We start from the raw sequence: 12,091 nt of genomic DNA on the forward strand, positions 1-12,091 counted from the left end.
CTGAGATTTTAAGGGAGGACGGTCCTTCACTTTCTCAGTGGACGAGCCTCCTCGCGTTTGATACACGTGTGCACCAAACACCCATGCTCAAATGCAAAGGCTTTTATATGAGGCTTTTTCCCTTTATATGAGCCGAGTGTGTGTTTCAGCTGCCTCATAATTATGTCTTTTTTCACGAGTCTTTTACCTGGTGTAAACACGCAGCGCACAGGTCTTTCCTATCGCTACCAACTCACATCCTTTCTGTTTAATAACAGAGCTTTCGTTTTTCATTTGTTTGCTCATCAAAATCGCCGTGTTCCGCTTTTGTCGTTTTTGCTGTCTTTATCCACTTATCTTCGAATCACTCCATTTCAGAGGAAGGGAGATAATGTTATTTACAAGTGAATACACAAACACAGGTCCATGAGTGCTGTAGAATCGAAGCCTCTCTCTGTTCCATTTTGATTTCAGTGTGTCAATAATGATATTTTTCCGAGCACACACACACACACACACGTACACAAGCAATTCCATTTGTCAGTGTGTGCTCCCCCACCCTCAACCATACTCAGTTATTACACTAGTTTTGCTCAGAGAAAGGCTGTCATTGTCAAGATGATGATTGGCGGTTTATATAAGTCCCTTGAAATGCTGTGGTCAAAAATAACAGTACAGTATAGTGACCACAGAAGTCTTAATTTTATCCCCCCCACACCCCCTTGCCCTTGGCTTTAAGGGGAGAGTGTTCTCATAGACCTGAAGGACCCCCAACTTGCTGGCTTTTAAGCACTAAGTCCAGAGATTAGCCTTTTAAATACACGTCCTGTTGCATTTAAGTAGCGCGTGGAAATTCGAGAACAAGTGAACCTCTTTCAGAGGATGGACTCAGTTTAAGACCCACACAATGTTGTGAAGTGCTGGGCTTAAGCAACCGACCGGGAGGTGAAGAGATTATCTTGGATTGTGTTCATGGCATGGCATGGCATGTTCGATTTGCAGATCATTGTGTCCCTTTACCTACCTGCTTTTTTTTTTTTTTTTTTTTAAAGAATGACAAGGGAAATGTGCCACTATTGGAAGTGAAGCGCAATATTAAGACCATTCTAGCTCACAAGTCACATAGGGGTTAACAGCATTACAGCTATAGTGTAAATCCTCCCATGATTGACAGCTCCATAAAGTGGTTCTCCACTCTTTCTCTGGCTGTACAATCACCTCAGAGTTAGTTTTTTTTTTTTTTTTTCACTTCGGCTAAGCTTGCTGTGTTCTGTGTTATGTTACACATAATTAGGAGTGCTAAAACATTTGCACGAGGCACTTCGGTAAAATCGGCCTTGATTTGCAGGAGGGTTATGATTTACATGGTCATAGTTGTCTCGGGCCTGCCAAGGCGAAGCACACCTGCAGCTCTGTGCGCCTTATCACATTATTTAGTCTGTCTCGAGGCAGCTGCAGCCAAAACAAGAGGGGCTCCAACATAGGGGAGGGAAGCAGGCGGCTGGGAGACAGTGTCTGATGGGCTGTTCGCTGCCCGAACTACAGGGGAGGATAGAAAAACACAGGGCTGCTGGAAAACCGCGGCCTATTAGGAGCCCAAAATAACGGTCACTTTAAGCTTCGTGCAGTCATCCCTGTCTAAAGCCAAATTTTACCCTGGTGTTAAGGAAATGCATGGGTATACTCCGGCTGGACGGGGTCCGTCTGGAGGTGTGCTTGTATCTTAAAAAGGCTCGTTTTACAGGTTTCGTTGTTTAAATCCAACTGCAAGTCATGACCCTTAGCTCAAATTCAATTACGGTTCCACTCCACACGGTGTGTTTAAAGTGAACTAAAGCAATAAGTACGTTATGGATGATATTATGTAAATCTGCTCCCTCGCGAAGGTTAGCGGCTTCTGGGTCACAGACGGTGATTTATTTTGAACCGGCGCTCCGTTGCTGTGTGTCTGAGGTTTAAAGGTGCTTCTAATCTCCAGCTAGAGAATTTCACAGGCTGCTTCCACACAGTCCTGTGAACCAACACCATTGAGACAGACTCCTTTCTCTTCAGATGCCTTCTGTCTGTAGATAAGCTTCGCCTGTGTGTGGGTGGCGGTGTCTGTTTCGCCATATGAGTGACATTGCAAAAAGACAGAGTAACCACATATTTTCCGCACCTGCAATCCTTGCATACAAACACATGCGTGAATTAAAATGACTTGAGTCTGTTAGACTCTAAATGTGGACATGTCTAGTAATTTAAAAGTGGAGCAATCTTTTTTTTTCTTTCTTTCTTTTTTTTTTGGTGGTGGCGGGGTTAGAATTTAAAGCATGTAAGACAAGCCAACTACTATAAGATTGCTTTAACATGCTCCGGCAGCAGATAAGGCTTCGAGTGCACCTGTATAATCAGTAAAGATATACATCAGCCATTAAATAATAGAGTCAGACTACAAAGCAAGGTGCATTATGACTCGAATTCCTCACCGTTACATTACCATAATGGCTCCTCACTCTGGACTAACGTGATATTGCACAGCATCACCACATTCTACGATCATTTGCCTTCGGCATTCTTGGCTCATCAGCAGTGCCAAACGCTACAGCTGCAAAATTGGTGCAAAATTGATTAGAAAAGGTGTTTATAGCGCTGATTTTGTGTTGAATTTAATCACGACAGACCCACTCTAGAGCCAAACCTGTGTGTTAGGTTGGACACCTGCCTTTGGCCAGTGTGGGACACCAGTTATGTGATTATAGTCGAGCCACTTGGAAACATCGCACCCCACAGCATCCTTCACACACACACTGACTTGGCCAACTGTACGTGTTGATTAGACATAGTGGTCTTCTGCTCACACTTTAAGTTGTTTGCTTTTCACAAACCTGCAAACCATTTAATTGCAAATCTGTTCGAGTCTGGCTCTGCTTACAGCAGATCATTTGCGATATGGCAACAGTTGCAGATTTTTTTTTTTTGCTTGCATTTAGCTTTGATTACAGTGCACAATGTGGTGGCCCAATTCATGTGTCAAAATAATTCCTCATGCTGTCAGAACCACAATTTGCAATCATCTTCATCATCATCATCATCTATACCATTTGATTCTGTATTCAGGGTTTCTGGGGGCCGGGAGCCTATCCCAGGAGACTTAGGGCACAAGGCAGGGTACATCCTGGACAGGGTGCCAATCCATCACAGGGCACATCACGTTAATTAGCCTAATCTGCCCTGGAGGTCCAAGGCAACAGTGCTAACCACTACACCACAATTTGAAATCACAATTTGAAAACATTGGAATATGCCCATGCCAGACAGTAAAAAACTACAGACAGTAGATGTGATAACCTGGTCATTGAGGTCGCCAGTTGACTTCATTTTATTGCCACATAGCTGCGCCTGAACCTGACCAACTATTACACTAGGTGTGTTTACATGGAGCTGAATAATCCACCAATAATGGAACACTGAAACAATGAAACACCTAAAGAGGAACAGCCTGACTCACTCGGAACGAGATGTGGTGGTGTAAACCTTTTTGATCATTCGTTCAGCAGGAAAATGTAAGCCATGTAAACCTTTAACCCAAAGTTTTTTCTTTAATCGAAATAAATATATATTTTTTCCAAGTGGGCGGTATCTTTAGGTGACTTGAGTTTCCGCGAGGGCAATTTTGCCTCAGTTTTTTTTTTTGATGGGTAAACTCTGTGAGAACATCTCTCTGCCATCGGTCTTTACTTTCGTCCACTGTGTCTTTGACTGAGGAAGAAGCATTGATTGGCGCACCATTTTATCCATAATAAAACCATTACAAAAGCAATCATAAATAAGACACAAATGTACACAACACAGAAGGTGGGATTTATCGGCTTAACATGACCTTAAAGTTGGAGAGAAAACTACTTTTTTTTTATATTTCTGGCAGAATAAAGGCTTCAGAGTGGGCAGAGCCACTTTGCGCTTGTTAAATAAGTTATATTCTGATTACATGCTTCGAGCATACAGTGTGAACACATAACCATGTAAACAGTTGGAATCTCTAATCAAAATATTTTCACTCGGCTTGTACGGTGGGCATGATGCATCATGGGTGCACTGCTTTATGCCCTTCCCTTCTTACCCTGACACAAATTCCTCAGGAATAGAGTCACACTAAAGTCTTTTTTTCTGATTAGCTTCACTTAAAAGTGTTTTTTAGTCTTTATTTAATTTATCATCTCACTGTGTGTATGGAAATGCTCTCACTTTTCCTGTTAAACGTAGCTGTGATTTCTATTGTCATATTTCCTTTTTCTCCTGAACGTGGTCAGTTGTGATTTCTTTCCCACCCACATTTCTTTCACAAAGTTGCTGGTTCAGCACTGTCCTTCCAGGTTTTATTAATGCGGAGCTTAACTCAATTCTGCTTGTTTCCCTGTGGCCAGGCAGTATAAACTAAACATGGATGAAAAATGATGTCTGGCGCTTATGTCTAATACAGTATGTCTAGGTTTAATGCAAACACATACACAGTCTATCATGAATGCGGAATAGTTTTTTATGAATCTACAGATATGTTTCATGGTCTCCTGGAATGTTTTTCCACAATTATGTAATTAGTTTAATGTGTTTTTACTGTTTGAAATATACTACACTCCTTGTCCTTTTTATCAGATCTACTCACCACTTTGGTCCCGTTGTAGATGTATTTTTAATGATTGTAGCCCATGTGTTTATTTGTCCACCGCGCCTTTATCCAGTTTCTTGGCAGAAATGGACCAGATACTGTAGTATTTGGGAGATGGATTATTTTCAGCTCCTTAGTGACAGAAACATAGTTGGAGCACCTTGGCGTGTGTGTGTGTATTCGTAGTTTGATGCACTATGACTATAGCAGTTTGCCTGAATGAATCTTACTGCACACTTTATTAAAAATGCCTGTACATAGACTACATGCAATTATCCAATCAGTCAACTGAATGGGAAAAAATGTAATCTTGAGGATTTTAAGTGGTTTGGCATGATTGTTGATGCCAGACAGACTACTATGAGTATTTCTGTAACTGCCGATCTCTTTGAAATTCACACACACATCAGTCACATCAGCCGACTCAGAATAGCACAATACAGGGGAAAAACATCCACAGTGCTGTGCACAGAAAAGCCTTGTTGATCAGAGAGATCAGTTGAGATTGGCAAGACAGAAAATCTACAGTAGCTCAGATAACCACTCTGTACAATTGGAGTAGGCAGAAAAGCATCTCAGAATGCACAACACGTCACGCCTTGAGATGGATTGGTTGCAACAGCGGAGAATGAGCACTTTACTTCTGTAAGGGAGGAACAGAAAGCTATTCAGCACAGCCTCACCAATACTGGAAAGTCAAAGCCAGGAAAAACATGGCCTGGTCTAATGAAGCTTAACCATGGTGGTGGTGGTGGTGTAATGTTGTGGGGAATGTTTTCTAGAGCACTTTGTGCTGTTAACATCAATCGTCACATCCAGTTTGAGTCTCGTTGCTGACCATGTGCATCTCTTTGTGATCATCTCTTTGTGCATCTCTTTTGTTCCCGTCTTCTAATGGATAATTCTAACGTGATAATTCATAAGGACACAGGAACACCCCACCCAGTGTTAGTATAGTGTTCCTAATTAGTCTTTTTCTTTCCTTCACATTATTAAACATGCAGATCTTTTTAGATGTGATTCCCTCGACATTCAGTATATTCAGGTCTTTATTTTATTGATCCATAAGGTTACTGACTCTAGACCTGACCAACTGAAGCAACCTCCTGAGGCTTGTACAGTGGCCACTATGCATGATGGGTGCATACGCTTCATGCGCTTGCCTTCTTATCCTGACATGCCCATCACTCTATAAGACCACATGACTTTTATTCCATTGCTCCAAAGTACAATCTATATGTAACCCTTTTTTTCTGATTAGCCTCACTAACAGGTGTTTCTCAGCTGTTTAGTTCCAATCCTGTGAGTTCTCTTCACATTGTGTTGATTTCTTTATCATGAATTTTTTCTTTTTTTTTAACATGTAATTTTTTATATGATCTCCATGATTTGTCCGACCACATTTCTTTGATTTTGCTAATGTGCTAATGTGTTTCAGGGTTCTTAATACACTTCCAGTAATTTGAAATCTCCTTAGTTGTTTTCTTTGCTTGATGCAGCCTAATAATTTGACCCTTGTGAATTGGCACCTTTTTATTTTTTTGGCCAGACATTGTAATTGTTTTCCCAAAGTGTTGGGTCACGGCCTGATAATGAAGCACCATCTATAGTGAAAGAGGATTTGTGGCCGAGGCAGAGACTTAAAACTGACAAAGTCTGTTCTACAACTCTTTTCAAGTTCACATAGCTACTTTGTGTAGAGAACAGATCAATAGCTGTCTACAATTCGAACACATGTCGAATAACTGTTTACCAACATAGTAATCTGCATGGTGGAAATAACAAACCAAAAACCAGGTATGTTTTTAGGCAACAACTGTTAATGTTGCGTCCTTTGAAAACGGGAATGCAGCTCAAGGAATGATGAGGGCAGAGATCTACGTCTAAAGGATAGGTCATAACAAGTGATGAAGCAGATGCTATTTGTTTTTTAAGAAATCCCTGCTTGCTAAAGATTAAACCTCTGAGTTCTGTTAAAATGTACATATTTTCACTAAACTATCAGTTACTATTAAGGGCTAATAGAAGCCTTTGTGCTGCTTGGTAGAGTCTTGTTTATAAATAGCTACCTTAATCACACGGTGAACATCTGGAATAGCTGCGTTGCTACCGCTCCGGTTCTTTCTAATTGACCCGACCCTTTATCGTACCCCGGCCATGCTGGACTGCCCACGGCACTAAACTCATTAGAAGCTCTCTACCTCGAGGTTGTTTATCATTAAGGCATGTTGTGCTGAGTGTTTTCATACTCATAAAGCACAGGTGCAAAGTATTCCAGATGTTTCTAATGTGCATCTTTATTTATCCTCCTACCTGGTTTATAAAGTCTGTTGTTTTTCCTTAGTGTAATTGAACACGTTTCGTTCATCACAAATGATGTGTTAGTGTACAAACCTCTCGTGATTGATTTTAACACACCGCACTCACAGTCTGCATGTTACACAACAGCTGTGTGCAGAGGTGTAGTGTTGTTTACTAAAGTACCAGAGCACACCTATGATGTATGCGCATGGTTAAATTGTGGCTGGTTTTCATAAACACTGCTTCTGTGGTGGAGTTTGCATATATTAGTCAACTATAACTGACCACATGATAATAAGATGGGTAAACCACTATTTTGAGAAGACGATCCCATGCAGGCAGAGGTCATGCTCCGCGAACAGGCTGGGATACGAAAATGCAGTGCATGCTTTTATCTTTTTGTTTAGCTGCCTTTTCATTTCTGTTAGTTATTCTTTAATGTGGATTTTTTTTGTTGTTGATTATTTAGTGCAAGAGTTGACCTTGTGAATAAATCAACCTGCCTAATATTTAACTCACTTTAATATACAACAGTTAGTTGGGACCAAATAATTTGCAAATAATGGCATGCCATGACTGCTGATATAGAGTATAACTGTTTAACTTTATGTATCACTCTGCTTCACAGGTGTTCTAATAATCGTTATCCACTGAAGAAGGGCATTACTTAGTGTGTGGAACAAGGGATTGTACACCTTACATAGCACACTAGCTTTCTATTTTACACTATTTGGGAATCAAACCAAGAAATGATTAGTTACCTGAAGATATTTTAAAGTGAAAAAAGTGGAGACATAAAGAGAAACTTAGGAGATTTACATGCTTGTCCACCAAGCATTTATTCTCTTTACCTTCGGGCTAAGAATTTAATAAAACTTTTAAACCCCAGTTAATTACACTGTACATAACTGTTCCACTAGTTGCGGTTAGCTAGTTTCACCAGTCGTAAAAGGATATGTGTTGGTGGAGCAAAATAACTGGTTAAATAAACAAACAATCATAATCTGTTTATAATAAATGGTGTTTGTGTTGTATAAAAAGCAATATCACACATAATGTCATGCTGTTGTACTGAATATCAGCACGGCTGTGAAATCTTCTCTACTATGACTGCATCACAGCTGTGCTAATATTCTTCACAAGAGGTCAGCACTGTGGCCACGCACCTCCATGGTCGAGGGTCTGTGTGCATGTTCTCCCAGTGTTTGCTGGGTTTCCTCAGGGTACTCCAGTTTCCTTTCACAGTTCAAAGACATGCAACATGATTTGGTTCATTTGCATTCCTAAATTGCTCATAGTGTGTGTGTGTGTGTGTGTGTGTGTGTGTGTGTGTGTGTGTGTGTGTGTGTGTGTGTATGAGTTCGCCCTGCGATGATTATGATGGATTAACCGCCTGTCCAGGGTGTACCCCGCGCCATGCCTTAAGGCTCCCGGTCCAGGTCCATGCCCCCATTGTCATCTTGACAAGGAAATGAAAAAGAGGTGGAGAAAAAGAAAAGCAAGCCAATAAAAACGTTTAAAATGATCATTTGTAGCGAATCCCCATCGTGACGTTTAGCGCGTGACAACTGTGCTCTTTGTGTAATTCATTAAACCCGTACTAATTAGCAAAACAAGTCTTTGGAATTAAGGATAGACACTGTTCAGGCTGAAACCATGTCAGTGCTTCTTCTCAGATGGAATTGGGCTGAGAGTCCCTTTTTTTATCTCATGATGCTAATAATACTACACATGAACTTTGAAATGGGAAATGTGCTGAATGCACAGAGACCCAGGGTTCTGCCGAAATACCGGATTCCTGATGCACAGGATGTGTTTTTGTTGTTTTTTTGTTTTTTTTTCTTTTCAAGTACAGCTTCAGCATCACTCATGATCAGCACAGGGAGTTGCAGGAAATGATGATTATTTTAAAGATGTTTGTTTACTAACATTATTTCAGTTCCACCAGTGATCTTTAGATTCAGATGCTGCTGACGCGCCACATAATGGTGCAGGTTTCGTTTTTGAAGGTAATGGCATCGTTTCCCAAGCATGAACGTGCAGCTCTTGAGTTTAGTACAAATGGCAGACATCGTAACACGTTGGCTGAGAGGTGAATTTTGCACCTAGCGTTGCCATGGTAACCTGCACACCAACCCTGTTGTGCTCTAAAAGCCGTCGGAGACATATACATGATGGAGAGGTTCTCCGCATAGCCCATCCCTGTCTAAACTGGAGGGAAACAGCCACATGGGCACATAAACCACACCGGCAAAATAGATCACAGGAATTGATTTAATAATTACGTAAGAGGAAACTTCGGTCTGCAATTTCTGCGCACAGTTCCTGTTAGAAGGGTCCCTGAAGGTGGCAGAGATAGTGGAAGATGCATCACAGTGTTGCAGCACGAGGAACCAGGCCATCATTTTGTAAGACTTACTTTCAGATGGGGGGAAAAAAGAACTGTGCATGGCACTCAACTTTTGTTTCTGCGAGTAATAATCTGCCTAGATATAATCATCAACCAACTCGAAGATGTTTTTTCTTTCTTTCAAAAGTTTTTTCAATTGTGATGAAATTATACCAAAGGATTTTCAGTGATTGCATTCCTCAGTAATTAGAAAGTATGGCCCATCAGCCTATCAGTTTAAAATTATATTTATTGCTGTGGAACAACTGCGAGAATTGTTAGTTCCTGTTATCATTTTTTTTTTTTTTACAGTATATCACTATAAACTGTCGCTCTTTCACCGTTCACATTCTGCTTTTGTCTCTTTTTTATGTCAGTAGTACAAAAAGTACAGCTTGTCACATTCCTGCAAAACTGCAAAGTACAAAGTCCTTTGTTCTGGCGACATTCCAGTGACAGGAAACCTATTGACTCCTGCTTGACACTGACGATAGAGAATCTGTTTTCATAAATGAAACAGTAAATAGACCTCCCATTCAGAAAGCTTCGCCATATCAACAATTATAACTTTTGAAAAAAAAAAAAACCCATTCAATTCAATCAGCCTTATTATTTATTGTGTATTCCATATTTTTTGTATAGTAACAGTTTGACAGCTGATAAACATAATTTTTGGTAAATGATTATTCTCTGACATGCAATGTTGTCCAACACGGAACATTTAAAATATGAAAACTTGCACGACATGTGATCACGTCATCAGCCACGCAAACTTCCCGTGCTACACACCAGCTGTGACGAGTGGTTTAAATGTGTTTAAAGGGGCTTTGAAGAATGTTTAAACCAAGAAAGGATGTTTAGACACTATTACCGCCATTGCAGTCACTCTGGCAGTAATAATGTCTGCAATAAGTTCTGCAAAATAAGACATTATGTGATTTGGATGTTATTTGAGCACCATGTTATTAACAAAACTGGGTCAGATGCTGTAGTGTAAGCGCTGTATTGTTTCTAATGTTTATGATCTTCAAGAATCTTTGTAATTAAAGTGGAAAAAAACGCCGCACAAATTTGCTGCCACCACTTTCTGTTTGACTCACCACAAAAACACAGTCAAAGCATGAGTTCGCTCCATTTTTTTTATTCAAACTCGTATCCAACATATTTAATAATAAATTGCAGACTTAAATAAGCACAGGAACAACCGCAGGCTGATTTATTCATTGTGACAAAACTGTGGAAGGTAGAGTTCTAGCTTTTTGAAAAACTGCAAAAATAGAGTTAATTCATGTTTAATAAGTGAATCATAGAATATATAATTCCTGATGCCCTGCGAATGTATATTTAGCCCTTTGTAGCCCTTTTGTACTTGCACAATCTGCATGCTTCCCCATCACTAAATGTCTAAAACCTGTGATTATGTTTTTACAGAGACTAAGCCGGCATGTATCCTCGGTGGAGTGGAGTATCGCGATGGCGAGATGTTCAGGATGGACGCCTGCCATTTCTGCCGCTGCCAGGGCGGTGTGTCGGTGTGTTTCACGGCACAGTGCGGCGCCCTCCACTGCGAACGCTACTATGTACCAGAGGGAAAGTGCTGCCCCGTCTGTGAAGGTGACCACAATCACACGACTGTCAGTGCTTTAAAAGTTGCTACCATAACAAAGAACGGATCTAACGATGCATTCGCGTCATGTTGGGACTTTTGTAATTAGGAGGTAATGAACCATTGAATTGGTAAATATGACTCAGATGCTCAAGTTGTCAGGGTGGTGATATCCTGCATATTTCAAGGTAAAGTAATACGGAAGCTGGGCCGAAAAGCCCGACACTACACAGCCACTCACTCTGTGATCAAAGTGGCCCAGCCCTACCTGTAACTACATGTTATTAGCAGCAACACAACAGCCATTTAACAGCTCTTGAACCAGTAACTCCTTAAATGAAGGGTTGCTTCTGCGTAAAAGACGGTTTCAATGGATCCGCATGCAGTTTCAGACTAAAAGCCCGCTTCCTTACTTTGAAGCAAAAATGAGAAAATTAATCCTGACGTTTTTATTTAAAAAATTAGCATGATTGGGCTTCACTTATCAATCTACACTCATAAAATTGTAATAAACCATTTTAGCCAAAGGGCTTTTTTTTTTGCATCTTCTATTTAATCTCGGCTTGAAATTGATTCAATTGATGATGATTATTCGAGCAAGAACGCTAATAAAAGCCTGCACCCCTGAAACAAGCTGGTAGGGCGTTTAAATGGCAGCAGGAATTTTTCTAAATTGAAATATATTAAAAACCGGATCACGAGGGAAGACCCTGTCATGTGAACTTGGCACAGGGACATGACAATGAGTTCTTTGCATCATTTTTTATCCTCCCAATTAAACAAGCATCCTAGGTTATTAATTCAGGGAACTGCTTGTTGTTGGACTTTATAGACCAACCCAACATAGCATGCCTGGAAGCGTGTAATTTGGATTGTTTTTGTGTGTCTCTTGGGTAGACCTTCATCCCGTCATACGACTGCCTCATATTAGCTCCCTACCTTCGGCTGCTGCTATTAGAATGATCCGATTATTTTTATGTGCAGATCAGTTTTGTGGTGTTTTTTTCAGCGCTGTGGTTAATTAAGATGAAGTCCTCATTACGTTCTACGATATTAGTCAAGGTAATTTCATAGCTTGCATGTTTTAGAGGTGAGCAACATGATGCATGTGGAAAGTAAATTCTGTGAACATGTATGGAGCGCTTATACTTTATAAGGCATGTGGTTC

The 12,091-nt window shown here is 40.5% G+C and overlaps 1 protein-coding gene across 2 annotated transcripts in view; it reads left to right on the forward strand.

Annotated features, from left to right (window-relative positions):
* Window positions 1–12,091, forward strand: part of crim1 (cysteine rich transmembrane BMP regulator 1 (chordin-like)) — an 88,045-nt gene that overhangs the window by 48,144 nt on the left and 27,810 nt on the right. For both annotated transcript variants that reach the window (XM_053509600.1, XM_053509599.1), the window contains exon 6: window positions 10,749–10,931. In XM_053509600.1, the coding sequence (XP_053365575.1) occupies window positions 10,749–10,931 (183 nt within the window). The remainder of the gene's footprint in view (window positions 1–10,748; window positions 10,932–12,091) is intronic.

Source organism: Clarias gariepinus, chromosome 13 (assembly GCF_024256425.1).
Source record: "Clarias gariepinus isolate MV-2021 ecotype Netherlands chromosome 13, CGAR_prim_01v2, whole genome shotgun sequence".
Lineage (NCBI taxonomy): Eukaryota > Metazoa > Chordata > Actinopteri > Siluriformes > Clariidae > Clarias > Clarias gariepinus.